Raw genomic sequence first — 19,877 nt, 5'->3', positions numbered from 1 at the left:
TGACATAGATAACATACATTTTGCAGTAAAACTCCAACAAACTTATTTATTACCTTACATGCCTAACTCATTGATATATCTGAGGTCATAACTCCATTAATCCTGTACTAAAAGCGATAGAAAAATGTCTCTATCCGATAAAACAAATAAACAACTCTATTAAACATCATTAAGCTTGTAATTTAAGGCAGTTTAAATTGACTGGATCGGGTATTGATCCCGGTACTTCGCATGCTAAGCAAGCGCTGCTAACGCTACATCTCAGTAATTTTATGTTTCTGTAAATACAACGGAATATTATCAACTTACTTTGCCCGCGGCTTCACCCACGTGGAATTTTGTCTGTAACAGAAAAACCTTATCGCGCGCGTCCCTGTTTCAAAAACCGGGATAAAACATTGAGTTACCTATAATGTACTACGTAGTAATATTACTTCAATGGATAAAAACTATCCTATGTCCTTTCCCGGGACTCAAACTATCTTTATTCCAAATTTCATCAAAATCGCTTCTAGGCGTGAAAGCGTGACAGACAGACAATATTAGTACGCATAAATATTTATTGGTAAGCCACCGATTTTTAGTTAGCTGATAGTTGGGTCGGGCTGTTAATCAGTATGGAGATGTATGAAAGTGCGCACATTATACCGATTTGCTATCGGCCGATTCTTCATACAAATTAAAATCGGGCCCAACTATCGGCCGACAAAAAGTCGGTGGTCTCTGCTTAGGCTAAATAAACGCTGTGACCTTGACCCTGTCGACCTACGAACCTGCGACTAATCTAACATCCGGGCCAAAAATAGAAGAAAAGATTGTTATTGGATCGTGACCATTCCACTTTAGGTTCTCCTTCCTGAAAAGAAAGTGCAATTTCGATTATGAGCTAGAATTATTCAGTATGTGAACGAACACATAAACGAACTACGAGAACTTACTATGGAATTCCGTAGCAATTTCGTAGTCCGTGACTTTGCTACATAACTACGAAATGGCTACATTTTAATAAGCCCGAAAATACGCGCGTCAATATTTTTTCACGCATTGTTCACGGTGCAAGTTGTTGGTATGTACGTGTAGTAACTACCACATAAATGTACACAATTATGTACATAGTTTTCAGCAACATAGCCGCTACGGCTACGAATAGCATAGAGTAGACACGAGAGCCTACGTTTAACATTTTTTTGTCGTCGTTTACAGCTCAGAGTACAATAATGAAACTTTTCAGTAAGCTTTTTTATAAGCTTATTCTGAAACATGTCTTGCAACTCTTCGAACTACTCAGGTTTCTATATTTAGACCAATCATCAGGCTGTATCTATTCCTATCTAGTGTAGATTCATCATGAGTTTTGCTTCACGATATTCTCACAGCCTAGTTTTTGTCGCAAGCCTACAAAAAGGTTACACAAGTAGAGTCATAAAAAATGCTTAATTGTGTTTTTATTAACCACTTAAAAATAAGAGGCCGCTCCCAAGTTTACAAGTCTCTTCTGTAGACAGCTCTTAAACACCGCAATGCAGCAAGCGTAATCGACGTTCGCTATATCGAGCAAGTTTAGCGAATGTATAAAGTTTCGAACATAATTTTAATTAGAGACTCCAAGACAATAAGATAAGCAGTGGAATTTTGGTTAGTAGGACAAATATCGTTAACTCGTTTACTTTTTTTTTTTTGCAAAATCGCACCTTTTATTTAATACCTAGGTAAGTAATTACAATTAATTAACATGTCGCAATAAGTTTCATTTTCTTTGTTTATTTGAGGGGGTGGCTTTGTGACTATTCAAATTGAAATCAAATCAGAATGTAGGTAGGTTAGGTTTATTGGATTCAGCTTTCTTAGAATGTTTTAGTTATGAATAAACTTAATTGTTTTCCACAACAATACACATTATAAACGCAACTATGACTCAACCGTGGTATTCTGTTTACAGTCATATAATATTTAGCTTTCAAGGAACTGTAATCAATAACTATTTTCCCGTAATATTTTGTAAGTTTTCTCGCAATTACTTTGTACTTATTGTTTAATTTTTTGGTACCAAATAAATGTTTTTCTTTCTTTCTTTCTTTCTTTCTTTCTTTCAATATTTATTTCCAGCGTTATTATTTTCTGCTAGCTGACCTGGCAGTCAGTAGTATCAAACAGGCAGGATCCATAAAAAATACTTATTAAAATTTTTCTCTTCTAATGACCATGACCCTTTCTCTAATTTCAAGGAATAACCGAATAAGCACACTCCTCGAGATTTGTTGTTTTGTCGTGGGTTTGAATAATTTAAAACTTTATTCAAACTCGCATAATGAGACATTTTCGGGTTTCACGTTTTATATTGGCTTCTTTGGAAGTCTTCGGAAAAAGCGCGTCCTGCAAATAAAAATGTTATAAAACCTTTTGATCTCTATAAAGTTTTGATTTAGTTCAGAAAAAAAATATAAACGTCATTTGAAATCCGCCAAAAAGTCGTCAGTCATTATTTTGTAATCAAACAAGTTCGCACCATTGAAGCCATTAGACAAAATAATAATAATAAAATCTGCTTTTAGTTCACGTATCTTTGTGATGATGATTAGTAGTCGTCGGAGTGACAATATAACGTGATAATGTGAAAAAAGTGGGAGGTTGGTTGGTATTATAGTACTCGTAAGTACTAAGATATATAACACGTTTTAGTAATAATAAATAATATTTGTTCAGGATATTCTAGGACTACCTATAATAGTTTCTGTGTCTGTATTTTACTCCAAAATTTTCGGATATTTATACGATAATACTGATCTGGTAACTTGTGGCAGGTAGGTTCCTTATAGGGTGTAGACATCCGCGCGTATGAACGCGCAGCTTAGGCGCAGGCGGCCGGGCGGCCGGTAGTAATAAATATTACTGCAAAGTTGATTATTTTCAATTTTTCTTTCCAGATCGGTTGACCCGAGAATGAAACGCGATGATTCCTTAAAGAGCTTCACGAGGGTACCGCGCCGGCACAGCATCAGCGAGCAGATACCGGTGCTGTCGGTGCCGCTGCGCTCCAACTCCATTACTATCAGGCAGCTTGCCCAGCACTCCGCGTATTTAGCAGAAAGGGCTCTTAGGGAGGCGTAGTAAGTGCGCATTTCCTTTGACACTAATTTATAAGTAAGTAGATTATTATACAGCGAGCACATTGCTGTCGGTTCAGCTGCGCTCCAACTCGACTACTATCAGGCAGCTTGCCCAGCACTCCGCGTATTTAGCAGAAAGGGCGCTTAGGGAGGCGTAGTAAGTGCGCATTTTGTTTGACACTAATACAAGTAGTAGATTATTATACAGCGAGCAGATACCGGTGCTGTCCGTTTAGCTGCGCTCCAACTTTTATCAGGCAGCTAGCCCAGCACTCTGCGTATTTAAGCGAAAGAGCACTTAGGAAGGCGTAGTAAGTGCGCATTTCCTTTGACACTATTTTATAAATAGATTTTATACAGCGAGCAGATTGCTCTCCGTTCCGCTGCGCTCCAACTCGATTACGATTATTTAGAAAGGGCGCTTAGGGAGGCGTAGTAAGTGCGCATTTTCTTTGACACTACTTTAGAAGTAAGTAGATTATTATACAGCGAGCAAATTGATTTCGGTTCCGCTACGTTCGAGCTCTATTACTATCAGGCAGCTTGCCCAGCACTCCGCGTATTTAGCAGAAAGGGTGCTTAGGGAGGCGTAGTAAGTGCGCATTTCCTTTGACACTAATTTGTAAGTAGAGTACAGCGAGCAGATTGTTGTCGGTTCCGCTGCGCTTCAACTCCATTACTATCCGGCAGCTTGCTCAGCACTCCGCGTATTTAGCAGAAAGGGCGCTTAGAGAGGCGTAGTAAGTGCGCATTTCCTTTGACACTAATTTATAACTAGTCTATAGATACAGCGAGCAGATACTGGTGCTGTCGGTGCCGCTGCGCTCCAACTCGATTACTATCAGGCAGCTTGCTCAACACTCCGCGTATTTAGCAGAAAGGGCGCTTAGGGAGGCGTAGTAAGTGCACATTAACTTTGACACTAATTTATAAGTGAGCAGAATGATAGACACCTCACTCTAGGCCTCTAACAAACCCAGGATCCTCATTTACACCTTGCCACTGATTCAGAGGATTTGGTGGCTTGACGCTATCGATGCGATGGGCGTGCGATCTATTTAGTGTTTTTTCAGCGCGTAATTTAAGCTTTTTTTATGAAAGCACCAATGATTCGTTACGTACGAATACTCAAGTACATAATTATATCCTTATTTTCTGAAAAACAGTACTATTCTTTTCTGATGGTACTGTGTCATTTATTACGTGTATGTTGTCTTTTTGACGAGTTTAACTAGCATTGTGTATTTTTTTACAGCGAAGACGAACTCCAAAACAATTCGCCACCTTCATCCTGGTTCAAACTAGTAAGTACTTAAATTAAGATTCATTATGTGAAGTGTTTGAAAAAGAAGTTGTACTATGTAAGCATTAGTTCGCCAATAGTCGCGGAATCGTGGTAACCGTAAATAATCGATTTTGCTATTGTGTCCGAGTATTTAAATCGATTTACTGGCAAACGCCTCTATGACCACTATATCACTTGATTACATGATTACTTAGTGAGTGGGAATCTTTCGATCTGGAAGCCCTGGGTTTGATTCCCAGATGAGGCACAATTCGAAGATGTTTTGAAAAGTATAAATATGAGAACGTGGTTGATATCAAATTACTTATTATTGCTATTGACCATTGTGTATTTACACTGCTGTGTATTCATGTTAGATTTGTCTAGTAAGGATGGAGGATGCTGGCATTTTGCCAGTCTTGGCCTGTTACCAAATTGAGCCAGTTTTATCTGGAAATAGAGCTAGTAGTAAACGCTTTTTTTATTTTCAAGTATTTGACAAGACAAAACTTCACCGATAAACCGCGGTGGATCTCCTGAAAATATGTTCGTTCAGTATTTCGGATCTGTTTCAGCACTAAATTGAGCCAACTTTGTTAAATTTTTTGCGACATTTTATGCGATTTGCTCCCTCTGCTGTGCGAAATTTTAGTGTCCTCATATCACCTCAGAACCATATCACCCAAGTGAAATGATTCGACTAAAGCGATCGCCTTTGTTCACCTAGGAATTGATTCACCCAGGTAAACAAATGCGACTTTTTTTTACTTTTATCACCCACATAAAACATGCTTTCCTACTAGGTGGACCGACGATCTGGTAAAGGTCGCGGGAAGAGCCTGGATGCGGGCAGCGCAGAACCGTTCATTATGGAATACCTTGGGGGAGGCCTTTGTCCAGCAGTGGACGTCATTTGGTTGAAACGAAACGAAACGGAACGAAAACATGCTTTCAGATTAACATATAACTTAATTATTGGCCAAAAACTACTACAATTTTTTATTTACAGTTCAGATTCGCGAAACCATGCGAGCTGTTCATGCTGTTCATCGGTGTGCTCATGGCCTCCCTGAACGGGCTATTTGTGCCAATAGGTGTGATAGTCTACGGCGAGTTCACGTCGCTGCTGATCGACCGGACAGTGATGACTGGCACCTCCACGCCGACTATAACCATATCGATGTTCGGTGGTGGAAGGATCTTGTGAGTGCACCTTATTGTTCGATACTGCCGTCTTTTAGTCATTATTATTTCAAGCTCCTCTCTTCTTCTGATTTAATTTGTTGCGAGTTTAAAGACAGAAAGCTATCCTTTGAGACTACGCAACCTTCACTGGTTGGGTTGGGTTACATTAGAATTTAGAAAACAAACTGAAAATCCCGGCTGGAAAGAATCTGAAAACATTTTAGCGCACTTGTTTTTTGTTGCTTTATGGCAAATACTTAAGATCGCTTTATATTCAACAGTAATCATCATTGCAAAAACATCGCATTTTTTTTCTCCAATGCGCACACTATCTTCGAATTAAAGTTCGACTCTACATAAGTGGCATCTATGGGTTTCAGTTCAGCGTTGCAATTAACTCCCTCAAGAAACGTTTTTTACTAATTTATGTGTCAAAGACTAATAATTTGGTACCATATCTTTCTCCTGGCTGATCAACTTTCATGGTTCCTAATCAATGACTATTTTCTCATTCTAGAACGAACGCATCCCGAGCAGAGAACAAGGCAGCGCTGATTGAGGACTCGCAGGCGTTCGGCATCGGCTGCGCGGTGTTCTCGGTGCTGCAGTTCATTGTGGGGGCCATCAGCGTGGACCTGTTCAACTATGCAGCTATGAATCAGGTCTGTGCGATCTATATTCTAGAACGAACGCGCCCCGAGAGAACAAGGCAGCGCTGATTAAGGACTCGCAGGCGTTCGTCACAGGGCCCATAGTACGCTGATGGGGCAGCAAGGTTCTAGAGTGGAGGCATTGTACCGGAAAGCGCAGCGTAGCACGTCCACCCACAAGTTGGACCGACGACCTCATAAAGGTAGCGGGAAGGCGCTGGATACAGGCCACCATCGAGCGGCCATTGTGGAAATCATTGGGGATGCCTATGTTCAGCAGTGGACGTCCTATGCCTGATAATGATGATGATGATGAGGCGTTCGGCATTGGCTGCGCGGTGTTCTCGGTGCTGCAGTTCATTGTGGGGGCCATCAGCGTGGACCTGTTCAACTATGCGGCTATGAATCAGGTCTGTACCATCTATATTCTAGAAGGAACGCGTCCCAAGATAACAAGGCAACGCTGATTGAGGACTCGCAGGCGTTCGGCACAGGGCACATGGTACGCAGAACTGACGCCCGATGGGGCAGCAAGGTTCTGGAGTGGAGGCCTCGTACCGGCAAGCGCAGCGTAGAACGTCCACCCACAAGGTGGACCGACCTCATAAAGGTAGCAGGAAGGCGCTGGATGCAGGCCGCCACTAACCGGCCATTGTGGAAATCGTTGAGGAGGTCTTTGTTCAGCAGTGGACGTCCTATGGTTGAAAATTATGACAATGCGTCCGGCATTAGCTGCGCGGTGTTCTCGGTGCTGCAGTTCATTGTGGGGGCCATCAGCGTGGACCTGTTCAACTATGCGGCTATGAATCAGGTCTGTACCATCTATATTCTAGAAGGAACGCGTCCCAAGATAACAAGGCAACGCTGATTGAGGACTCGCAGGCGTTCGGCACAGGGCACATGGTACGCAGAACTGACGCCCGATGGGGCAGCAAGGTTCTGGAGTGGAGGCCTCGTACCGGCAAGCGCAGCGTAGAACGTCCACCCACAAGGTGGACCGACCTCATAAAGGTAGCAGGAAGGCGCTGGATGCAGGCCGCCACTAACCGGCCATTGTGGAAATCGTTGAGGAGGTCTATGTTCAGCAGTGGACGTCCTATGGTTGAAAATTATGACGATGCGTCCGGCATTAGCTGCGCGGTGTTCTCGGTGCTGCAGTTCATTGTGGGGGCCATCAGCGTGGACCTGTTCAACTATGCAGCTATGAATCAGGTCTGTGCGATCTGTATTCTAGAACGAACGCGCCCCGAGAGAACAAGGCAGCGCTGATTAAGGACTCGCAGGCGTTCGTCACAGGGCCCATAGTACGCTGATGGGGCAGCAAGGTTCTAGAGTGGAGGCATTGTACCGGAAAGCGCAGCGTAGCACGTCCACCCACAAGTTGGACCGACGACCTCATAAAGGTAGCGGGAAGGCGCTGGATACAGGCCACCATCGAGCGGCCATTGTGGAAATCATTGGGGATGCCTATGTTCAGCAGTGGACGTCCTATGCCTGATAATGATGATGATGATGAGGCGTTCGGCATTGGCTGCGCGGTGTTCTCGGTGCTGCAGTTCATTGTGGGGGCCATCAGCGTGGACCTGTTCAACTATGCGGCTATGAATCAGGTCTGTACCATCTATATTCTAGAAGGAACGCGTCCCAAGATAACAAGGCAACGCTGATTGAGGACTCGCAGGCGTTCGGCACAGGGCACATGGTACGCAGAACTGACGCCCGATGGGGCAGCAAGGTTCTGGAGTGGAGGCCTCGTACCGGCAAGCGCAGCGTAGAACGTCCACCCACAAGGTGGACCGACCTCATAAAGGTAGCAGGAAGGCGCTGGATGCAGGCCGCCACTAACCGGCCATTGTGGAAATCGTTGAGGAGGTCTATGTTCAGCAGTGGACGTCCTATGGTTGAAAATTATGACGATGCGTCCGGCATTAGCTGCGCGGTGTTCTCGGTGCTGCAGTTCATTGTGGGGGCCATCAGCGTGGACCTGTTCAACTATGCAGCTATGAATCAGGTCTGTGCGATCTGTATTCTAGAACGAACGCGCCCCGAGAGAACAAGGCAGCGCTGATTGAGGACTCGCAGGCGTTCGGCACAGGGCACATGGTACGCAGAACGGACGGCCGATGGGGCAGCAAGGTTCTGGAGTGGAGACCTCGTACCGGAAAGCGAGGCGTAGGACGTCCACCCACAAGGTGGACCGACATAAAGGTAGCGGAAAGGCGCTGGATGCAGGCCGACACCAACCGGTCATTGTGGAAATCGTTATGGAGGCCTATGTTCAGCAGTGGACGTCCTATGCCTGAAAATGATGATGATGACTCATCATCGTCGTTGCGTTTGCGTTTGGCATTTTATCGTCATCATCATCTCAACCATAGGACGTCCACTGCTGAACATAGGCCTTCCCCAATGCTTTCCATGTTGCCTTTGGTAGTGGCCTGCGTCCAACGCCTTCCTGCTACCTTTATGATGTCGTTAGCCCACCTTGTGGATGGACGTCATACGCGCGGTTTTCCGGTGCGTGGACTGAAAATATTAAAAAACTTGCATGTCTGCAGTAGTTCTAACCTTTCTCTAAAATGAGCACAACTTTTTCCAGATTGACAGAATGAAAGAGAGGTTCCTTCAGGCCGTGTTACGTCAGGACATCACGTGGTATGACCTCAACACCAGTATGAATTTCGCCACCAAAGTATCAGAGTAAGTTCTTATAAATACAAACCTGAAATTCTATTTGTTTTTAAGTAACAATCTTTATACTCATACATTATAATTATTGCAGTGACGTTGAAAAGTACAGAGAAGGGATTGGCGAGAAGGTGCCTATGTTGGTGTACCTGATAATGTCATTCGTGACAGCTGTCATCATATCCTTCTGCTACGGCTGGGAGCTCACGCTTGTCATCCTGTCGTGCGCTCCGGTCATCATTATCACAACTGCTATCGTGGCTAAGGTATGATCAATTGATTTTCAAAAGTTACGTAGGCGGTAAGTATATTTTTGTACACTTTAAGTCTTACCAAAGGAAATAAAACTGATCTATTTATAACCAATTTCTACACATGTTAGTTCTTGACCCTAAAATAAAAGTGAGAGCCTCGATCATCTGCTCCAAAGACTGTATACACGAGTAGTTATAAACAGTTCTGGGTTTGATTCTCAGGTGAGACCTCATGATTTTGTTTACATTTTACTAAGCAAATGCGCATGAAGTCATTGGTCTGATTGAACCATTTACATATACCAATTCGGACGTCACGTACACAGTTATAGAAAAGTCCCATTCTTGCAATTCGATTTTTTCAAGTTATTTTTAATTTCCCTGTCACGTCACCAGGTGCAATCGTCGCTAACCACGCAAGAGCTGAAAGCCTACAGCGTGGCCGGCGTCATCGCCGAAGAGGTGCTGTCAGCCATCCGGACTGTCATCGCTTTTGGCGGGGAACAGAAGGAGATCACAAGGTATTGTGATAGAGTTTGCAGCAGATTGATAGAAACAGGTAGATAGTCTTTATTGCACACAAAAACAGACCAATGAGGGTTTTCGCGAATGAAAAATCCGCCAAATGGCAATACGTAGACGCGAGGTCCAAATGCTGCATGATTGGTTATTTTTGACATGACATTGACAGATATGCCAAAATCCACCAATCACGCGGCAGTCAGACCCCACATCCACGTCCCGCCATCTAGCGGATCATTCATTCGCGAAAACCCTCATTAAAGAAACACAAAGTACATTTCTCTAAAGTCTGTTCGCCGAGAGTTGATAAATATTATGAAATGTCTTGCAATAGCGACTGTCGCTTAATTATCGCATTCTGTATGGCGGGCGTCGTTTGTCACAACGCGCACTGAGTACCATGGTACGAGCCACGCAGCTGTCGTCAACCGGCCAAAAAAAAGGCCAGGCCAAATAATCTACCAACTTTTTCATTATATCGACAAAAATAATTAGCGGGCCGCAATTTATAATGAGTTTAGAACCTCTGATATTTTTTTTTATCAACTCTCAACGAACAGACTTTAGTTCCAGTTTACCAGATCCGTATTCTGACGGATTCGGACATTGATTTTGCCTACACTCCCCACACTGCACTGGTCAGAGTGTTGAAGAGGCATGATGTTCACATATTATCTCTTATTCAGGCACCTTTTGCGATATCCACGTGTGGGTGGGGATGGACCTATTCCACTCTGCTCGAAACACGACTAAGATGCCACAGGCTCAGAAAAAAAACCACTTATCGTCAAAATATTCTAAAGTTTACAGAGATTTATTTTTTAATGGGACAGGATTCTAGGAGTCATTAGAAAAGTCTAAAAGAAAGTCTTTTGTGACATTTAAAATAAATCTCTATTTCCTTACAGATACAGTACGCGCTTAGAACCTGCTAAAAAGATGGGCACCAAAAAGGGGGTGTATTCCGGACTGGGCAGCGGCGTGATGTGGTTCATCATTTACGCCACGTATGCTCTGTCCTTCTGGTACGGAGTCGGCTTAATATTGGACAGCAGGCACGAGGCACAGCCGGTTTACACGCCGGCCGTTCTGATGATTGTGAGTCATTTAATTTTGTCAAAAGTTCTTTAAAAATATATTAATTTGAGCCGTCCACTGCTGAACATAGGCCTCCCCCAATGCTTTTCATGTTGATCGATCAGTAGCGGCCTGCGTCCGTGCGTGAAATGATGATGATGATGATGATTTTAATTTCGTATAGTATCGTCTACGCCAGCATTAAGTGGCAATCTTACAAACAAATTAAGTTTAATAACATTAATTTCAACCCTTCTGTGTCTGTGGTGATTAGAGTAAACATTTATTTGTATTCAAAGTGAAGTCTTCTTTCCAATCGATTTTCTTGATTCTGACTTCACCATACCATTTATATGCCCATGTTAACATGGGATAATGTCGGCTCATATACCCATTTACCTAACACCCAGTATACAAGATATCGAAAAACTGGTTACTTATCCTAAAAGTGTTTCACGAGCTCATCAATAAACTGGATTAATCCGAAAATTTAATCCCATTGTTTATCGTTTCCACCCTGTATATCTACAGGATCACGATATCTAACTCGATTATTTGTAAACTATACAGGATATCGAGGAAACGTTGAATTTTTGCATAAATCCAGTTTATTTTGTAACGTGAAGCACTTTCAGGATCAGTAACCAGTTTTTCGATATCTTGTATAGTTTGGAAATAATCGAGTGAGATCACTTATTGTTTCCACCCTGTATATATTCAACCATCTATAAGGAACGATACTCACAACCATTAACATCGCCAGATCTTCTTCAGTGTGCTCCAAGGCGCCCAAAACATGGGTCTGACGTCGCCCCATATGGAAGCCATAAACGCGGCGAGGGCATCCGGCGGCTCCATATTCGCTGTCCTGGACAGAAAGCCGGCCATCGACAGTCTGTCCACGGAGGGACTCCGACCGGAGCTGACTGGAGACTTGGAGCTGAAGAATGTGTTCTTTAAGTACCCTGCACGGCCTGATGTTCAGGTAAATTGGTAATACTGTCTGTTATTTTGAAGTTTGGTCACGATACGATTGAAGGAAAAAACAAACAGATATTTTATTAGGTGTCTCATATGTGCCTGATATCTAGACTAAGACCCATTGTAAGACTGTTTTTTGTCCCAAATAAATAAATAAAAAAAAAAAAAAATAATGCATTAACCGTTCACATTAAGGCCTCAATTTCTTACACGTAAAAGCGTATTTGTAATTCCTTTATGATAAAGATCATTTGTGTATCTCGCCTAAGCATTAAGCTGCGTTTCCACCAGAGATGTGTAAGGATGCGTAGCGAGGGATGTGTTTGTAAAGAACCACAATCGCGTCATTTACCTCGCCTATTGGTTCTTTACAAACACATCTCTCGCTACGCATCCTCGCACATCTCTGGTGGAAACGCAGCCTTAAGCTTGTTAAGTTTCTCACAGCTAGATGTGTCGTAAATAGTCAGGTAGGAACATGTATAAAAAATATCAAAACGATATCCCCTTTCTAGGTTCTCAACGGTATAAGTCTGAAGATAAACAAGAACGAAACAATAGCGCTAGTCGGTCCGAGCGGTTGCGGGAAGTCGACGGTCCTACAACTGCTTCAGAGAATGTATGACCCGGACCAAGGGGGGGTGTTGGCGGGAGGACATGACTTGAGGGAAATGAACGTGCGACATTTGAGGGATCATATAGCTGTGGTGGGGCAAGAACCCGTGCTATTTGCGGGGACTATACGAGACAATATACGGTGAGTAATCCGATATCCATAAACGAACTAAAGTCGCTGACATAGCCCGACGGATTAGCAAGCTGAAGTGGCAATGGGCAGGGCACATAGTACGCAGAACTGACGGCCGATGGGGCAGCAAGGTTCTGGAATGGATGCCACGTACCGGAAAACGCAGCGTGGGACGTCCACCTACAAGGTGGACCGACGACATCGTAAAGGTAGCAGGGAAGCGCTGGACGCAGGCCGCTACCAATCGATCAACGTGGAGAGCATTGGGGGAGGCCTATGTTCAGCAGTGGACGTCCTGAAATGATGATGATGATACGGTGAGTACTAAAGAAACCAGCGGTAGTGGGAAGTCGACGGTCCTACAACTGCTTCAGAGGATGTATGATCCGGATCAAGGGGGGGTGATGGCTGGGGGGCATGACTTGAGGGAGATGAACGTGCGACATCTTAGGGACCATATAGCTGTGGTGGGGCAAGAACCCGTGCTGTTTGCGGGGACTATACGAGACAATATACGGTAAGTATGGGTCTACTTTTGGCTGCTACTTGCTACTCTTTACAATATGGGTCACTTACGGAGATGGTCTACTTAAAACTTTTTGTACTCTCTACTTGGAGAAGGGGTTGATATTGATTAACACGCGTCATTTAAGGGGAGATTTTGCCGTATGTCAAGAGCCTATGTTGTTTGTCATTATACATGAGATATCACCAAAGCATTAGGAGCTTGTGATCTGTCCGTGAGCACTGTATGAGACGTATACGATATAGCTACTGAAAGGGGAAATAAAAAGGAGGAAGGGATATATTCTGGAAGAATGAAAGGGGAGGAAATAGAGGTTTCCACATACTTATTTAAAATATTTTTCACTTTTATTTGTAGGATGAGCAACCCATCGTGTACCGATGAAGAAATTATTATCGCCTCAAAACAGGCTTACTGCCACACCTTCATTCAGAAACTACCCGATGTGAGTATTAGGCACGGTAATATAATATAATATTTATGGCGGCGACATAGCCATGGTTTTGACATCTGATTGTCGATTTGAGAGTCACTAGTTCAAACTCTATCAACATTGTGGTGAACCCACTCCTTGTATTTAGCACTATAGTCTATCCAANCCGTGCTGTTTGCGGGGACTATACGAGACAATAATTATTATAATTATAAGGTCTGCTTTAGACTTTTTTACAAGGAGAAAAGGTGTGGGAGGACGTATGACCCGGATCAAGGGGGCGTGTTGGCTGGAGGACATGACTTGAGGGAGATGAACGTGCGACATCTTAGGGATCATATAGCTGTGGTGGGGCAAGAACCAGTGCTGTTTGCGGGGACTATACGAAACAATATACGGTGAGTACTAAAGAAACCAGCGGTAGTAGGAAGTCGACGGTCCTACAACTGCTTCAGAGGATGTATGACCCGGATCAAGGAGGGGTGTTGGCGGGGGGACATGACTTGAGGGAGATGAACGTGCGACATCTTAGGTATCATATAGCGGCAAGAACCAGTGCTGTTTGCGGGACTATACGAGACAATATACGGTGAGCATGGGTCTACTTTTGGCTGTGTGTATTAATTACAGGGGGAGAGAGCTAATATTGATTAACATGAGTCTTACGGAGACATTTTACCCTGGTATGTCAACAGCCGGTGTTGGCACTAAACGTGGCAAAATACTGTAAAACGTGATGACTGATATCTTAGGGAGGTATCAGGCTATTCACGAGCACTGTGTGGCATGTACTGAAAAGGGAAAGAGAACCTTTATTCCCATCTACCACTTTTGAGCTTGCCACCAGGGTGTCGGTTGGCACTGAGTCGTCTACGAACACCGTGGTAAATAGCACCTCTATTAGTAACATCTGCCCCCTTCGAGTTTGCCGCCAGGGTGGTGGTTGGCATTAATAAAAGGAAGAGGGGATTGGGCAACGGCGATTTTATTTTCAAATATTTAAAATATTTTTCATTTTTATTTGTAGGATGAGCAACCCATCGTGTACCGATGAAGAAATTATAATCGCCTCAAAACAGGCTTACTGCCACACCTTCATTCAGAAACTACCCGATGTGAGTATTAGGCACGTAACTGCATTATAGTACTTACATGTAACATTACCATTTCATGGATCTAGCAACAAATTTTTACTTATAGAACCCTTTCATTTTTATGCACTCTTGAGATGACAACAGTCACAGTTTTATCATCAAACTTTCGATTTGGGAGCCGCTCCTATACATAGATATTGTGGTATACCCACATCTAACACTAGCTTACATTTAGCTTATCTGAACTGGTGAGGGACTCCATAGTTTGTCTTTTCTTAAACAGGGCTACGACACACTGATCGGAGAGCGAGGCGCCCAGCTATCAGGCGGTCAGAAGCAACGCATAGCCATCGCCAGGGCTTTGGTCCGAAGGCCAAAGATCCTACTCCTGGATGAGGCTACATCAGCGTTGGATTCCCACAGCGAAGCCAAGGTGCAGAGGGCCTTGGATGCAGCAGCACACGGCAGAACCACCGTTATGGTGAGCCACAGGTAGATATGATAGCATAGTGGCCGCGATCGATTGTGCTGGTATCGAATCATTTTGATGCCAAATCGATTTAACTTCTAACCAGATCATGGAACTTCTTTTGAGGAGGACAATGTATTTATATCCTTTTTTGAGACGGCAAACTTACGTTTGCATATTACGCTAAATGCAAGAATGAGTCTTTTCTCCCACTCTTTTTGACAGTACCATACATTTGACCTTAGCAAATATGGAAGAACGTGTGTTACACATACATTCATAATTTTAGAAGGTACAAGTAATATGAAATCGATGTACCCATGTGATGAAAGGGTGGGAGAAAACTTTATCGAGGGATCGAACCCACGCGCGAAACTGATAGTAGTTTTATTAAAAGTCTTCCGTTAGTATTTTGACTGAAGCTATGCTCTTAATATCTTTACGAAATATACAGCTTCTAAATCCCAAACATTTCCATAGGCTAGCGACGGTACTGAACGCGAATCGTATCGTGTTCATTGACAAGGGCGAAGTCATAGAGGAGGGGACGCACGATGACCTGCTGAAGCAGAAGGGCCGGTACTACCAGCTCGTCATGGAAAACGAGCCGAGCATAGGCCCTGTGCCTTCTACGGATATTGAGAAACGTAAGTTTTTAGTCTTAAGGTGCATTTTGCAATGACTGAAATGTATTTGTGCGATTCCTCCCATAAACTCCCATTGTTTTTGGGAAATTATAGTCTTGCGTAGTGGAAACTATAGGTATATCGTTTAACTAAGTACCTGAGGTATGGAAGCAGCATGCGATGGTGTTTTTGAGAGTCATACATCAGTGACACTTCAGACCTCTTCAGATTTGTATGCTCTGTCATGTCAATGTCACCCCTCCCGTGCTCTCATACCTCAGGCACTGTCTCAGTGAAGCGCTAAACCTTTAATGAGAATGAAGAATATTCCAAAGGTTGCAAGATTTCTAGACGAAGCTTTATCTAAAGAGAAACACTTTTGTCTTTAGATGCCAAGATGCACCGTCCGAAGCTACAGAAACTGGCATCAGTGGAATCCATGAAGAGTACGTCAGAAGAAGACTCTGCGTCAGAAGAAAGCGTAGTTATGGAAGAGAAGGAACCACCGGAGATGCAGCCCACGACTTGGCAGATCATGAAACTGTGTGAACCGGAGAAGTACCTGATGATTATTGGAGTCCTGGCCGCGATAGCTGTAGGAGCATCTTTTCCAATGTTCGCTGTGTTGTTCGGCGAAACTTATGGTGTAAGTATGGATCCATAAAGACGGCGATACACATGTCAGTAACTGGTACACTTGCATACCAGTTCACTGAACTGTCATTGTGTTAAAGACCCAATATACTGAACTGTCCTATCTGTAACATTGACAGCGGTTCCGATTTTTGTCATGTTGAAAACTATACAGGGTGGAAACGATAAGTGATCTCACTCGATTATTTCTAAACTATACAAGATATCCAAAAACTGGTGATCCTGAAAGTGCTTTACGAGCTCTATCCAACGGTACCAATAATAGGTTACAAAATAAATTATGTCTATCCGAAAATTCAATGTTTCCAGCTTCCATACGTTTAGTAAAACCAATAATATTAAAAATTATGCAAGACATCCAAAAACTGGTTATTGATCCTGAAAGTGCTTCACGAGCTCTATCCAACGGTACCAATAATAAGTTACAAAATAAACTGGAGCTATCCGAAAATTCAATGTTTCCAGGTTCCATACATTTAGTACTGCCACAGTCATGGCACTCATATCTTGATAATATTTTAGCAAATAAAGCCTGAAACCGATGTTTTCCATGAATAATTTTAAATAAAAATGCATTAAGAGTTCATTTTAAGTGTTTATTACTTTTTAAGAACATTTAACACTTCTAATATTGTGTGGCTGGCATACATTTAGTATGGAGGCTGAAAACATTGAATTTTCGGATAGATCCAGTTAATTCTGTAAACTACTACTGATGCCGTTTGAAAGAGCTCGTGAAGCACTTTCAGGATCAGTAACCAGTTTTTCGATATCTTGTATAGTTTAGAAATAATCGAGTGAGATCACTTAACGTTTCCACCCTGTATAGTTGAACGATGGTGGTGCCCCTCTGTCAATGAGTTTGGTGGGACATTTCAGTTTGGGTCATCTTTATATGCTAAGGCTGGGTTGCACCATCTTACTTTAACTTTGACAAACTTTAAAAATCTGACAAACTCCATACAAAAACACCGGTTATCGTTATAGTTACGGTCAATGTTAGGTGGCGCAACCCACCTTAGGACTCCTTGCAGACTACAAACTTTTTGTCAGCCGATAGTTTGATCGACATCTAATTTGTATGAGGAATCGGCTGATACCAAATCGGTGCAGTGCAAATCGATGCGTACCTACTTTCGTGTTTATTCATACTGATTAAGAGCCCAACCAAACTATAGGGGGATAAAAATTCTGTAGACAGCGGTGACTCTTAGTATGTATCTGCCTTCTTTAGTACAGGTTTTGTGGAGAAGTTTTGTGTTTTTCTGCTACTATTTTTATTTCTCTTCCAGCTTCTCCAAAGTTCCGACGAAAACTGGGTCCGCGGGCAGACCAACATAATCGCTATATTGTTTCTGATAGTGGGCGTACTCACAGGCGTCGGAATATTCTTCCAAATATTCATCTTCAATTTGACGGGCGTGCGGCTCACGGCAAGGCTTAGGTAAGTTGAAGTACTTTACGTCCGTATAGTAGAACCGCTGAGAGACAGCACATTATATTATGTATCAGTATCTTTATATCGAAATGAATTAACCGCCTCTGTGGTTTTGTGGTAAGACCACCTGTTTCAGACGCAGAGGTCCCGGGTTCGATTCCCCGTGGGGGCAGATTTTTCTGTTCGGTTTGGTGGGTGGTAGGGCTTGTTCTTAGTCCGCCTGGCTAGCTACCACCATTTTAAATAAGTATGTCGCCATAACAACAATGTTAACAGCATTGTCACGGCATTGTTGTGTCGTCCGTGGTTGAGGATTCCGGGTGAAGCTCGCTTCCACCTTCGGCCTGATCGTCACTTACCATCAGGTGAGATACAAGCCAAGAGCTTCCTCGTTGTGGATAGAAAATCATCTTTATTTAGAAGTTATGGTATGCGCATCCCCTAATCAAAACAGTTTTGTGAAAAGATTCCGCGAAGGTCGCGCGACCTGTCATTGGCCTATGTATGATCGCGCCAGCATGTCTATTCTTAAAATTATATCAAGTTTGCATAGGTAAGGAAAGGTAACAAAAAGTTAGAAAGTCCTTCTCATTTATAACATTTCGACCCATCTTACTATCGATGTCTAGAGTCCATCTAATATAAAATATCCTGGTATACAGGGTGGCCACATTCAGCAACATGCTGAAGCAAGAAATCGGATGGTTCGACGACCCGATCAACGGCATCGGTGCACTTTGCTCGCGGCTGGCGGCCGACGCGGCGGCTGTTCAAGGTGTAAGTTAGAGGATTCTCTGTAGTCCGTTAATATGATGTTTATTTATCATAACATTGTCAACAAGAAAGTTAAACGCGCTTTGAACACTGGTTTAAAGTGACATTTCCAGAGTATTTCCATTGATGGTGTAACCCAGTTGCATCATCTTAACAAACGTCAAAAGTCAATAGTCAATACCCTAATGCTTTGTCACAACATTATTTTACCCTTTACTACAACATTATTTTACCCTAAACAGGCAACCGGCACCCGAATCGGCGCTCTAATGCAAGCGGGAGCGACCATAGTGATCGGCATCTCCCTATCCATGTTCTACACTTGGAAAATGACGCTAGTGTCTCTAGTGTCAGTGCCTATGGTCATAGTGGCGGTGGTGCTTGAAGGCAGAGTCATAGCGGCCGGCATAGAAGCCGTGAGGCAGGCGTCGGATAAGGCCAACACTATTGCTACTGAGGCGATTACTAACATCAGGACTGTGTCTGCCTTCTGTAAGTATAATGCACCATTTTGATCCTTAATGACATAGGTAATAGCAGCTATAGTGCTCTAAGGCAGGGTCATAGCGGTTGGCATACACACTTTTTCGATGATCCTTGTGTAGTGATTAGTGACGCAAGAAATAACAGTCATAAGAGTTTGAAGGCGTTTCATAGACACAGAGACTGCAATTTCAAGTCATAGCACTGTTTGATCCATAGATAGTGATAAAGGTAATATCAAAACTCTTATCCATGTTCTACACTACACACTACTACTAGAGTCATAGCGGCCGGCATAGAAGCCGTGAGGCAGGCGTCAGATAAGGCCAACACTATCGCCACTGAGGCGATTACTAACATCAGGACTGTGTCTGCCTTCTGTAAGTATAATGCACCAATTTGATCCTTAATGACATAGGTAATAGCAGCTATAGTGTTTTAAGGCAGGCTATCATAGCGGTTGGCATACACACTTTTCCGATGATCCTTGTATAGTGATTAGTGACGCAAGAAATAACAGTCATAGAGTTTTAAGGCGGGTCATAGACACAGAGACTGCAATTTCAAGTCATAGCACTATTTAATCTATGGGTAGTGATAAAGGTAATATGAAAATTCCTATCCATGTTCTACACTTGGAAGATGACGCTAGTCTCTCTAGTGTCGGTGCCTATGGTCATAGTGGCGGTGGTGCTCGAGGGCAGGGTCATAGCGGCCGGCATAGAAGCCGTGAGGCAGGCGTCGGATAAAGCCAACAATATAGCTACTGAGGCGATTACTAACATCAGGACTGTGTCTGCCTTCTGTAAGTACCTACACACTCTTCCGATGATCCTTTTATAGTGATTAGTGACGCAAGAAATAACAGTCATAGAGTTTTAAG

General features: G+C 43.2%; 1 protein-coding gene across 1 annotated transcript in view; it reads left to right on the top strand.

Moving 5' to 3' along the window:
• The window catches only part of LOC114351691 (multidrug resistance protein homolog 49), a 56,017-nt gene that overhangs the window by 9,885 nt on the left and 26,255 nt on the right, over positions 1 to 19,877 (top strand). Inside the window, 17 exon segments of the mRNA XM_028302993.1 lie at positions 2,925 to 3,107; positions 4,363 to 4,411; positions 5,402 to 5,595; positions 6,095 to 6,239; positions 8,827 to 8,927; positions 9,010 to 9,181; positions 9,566 to 9,690; positions 10,600 to 10,789; positions 11,532 to 11,753; positions 12,265 to 12,506; positions 13,381 to 13,468; positions 14,834 to 15,042; positions 15,500 to 15,666; positions 16,035 to 16,291; positions 17,592 to 17,743; positions 18,400 to 18,514; positions 18,754 to 19,003. Of these exon segments, the coding sequence (XP_028158794.1) occupies positions 2,941 to 3,107; positions 4,363 to 4,411; positions 5,402 to 5,595; positions 6,095 to 6,239; positions 8,827 to 8,927; positions 9,010 to 9,181; positions 9,566 to 9,690; positions 10,600 to 10,789; positions 11,532 to 11,753; positions 12,265 to 12,506; positions 13,381 to 13,468; positions 14,834 to 15,042; positions 15,500 to 15,666; positions 16,035 to 16,291; positions 17,592 to 17,743; positions 18,400 to 18,514; positions 18,754 to 19,003 (2,845 nt within the window). The 5' untranslated portion in view covers positions 2,925 to 2,940.

The sequence above is a fragment of the Ostrinia furnacalis genome, unplaced genomic scaffold (genome assembly GCF_004193835.3).
Source record: "Ostrinia furnacalis isolate ACB-3 unplaced genomic scaffold, ASM419383v2 OfSCF1172, whole genome shotgun sequence".
NCBI lineage: Eukaryota > Metazoa > Arthropoda > Insecta > Lepidoptera > Crambidae > Ostrinia > Ostrinia furnacalis.
This window is presented reverse-complemented; position numbering and strand designations above follow the sequence as displayed.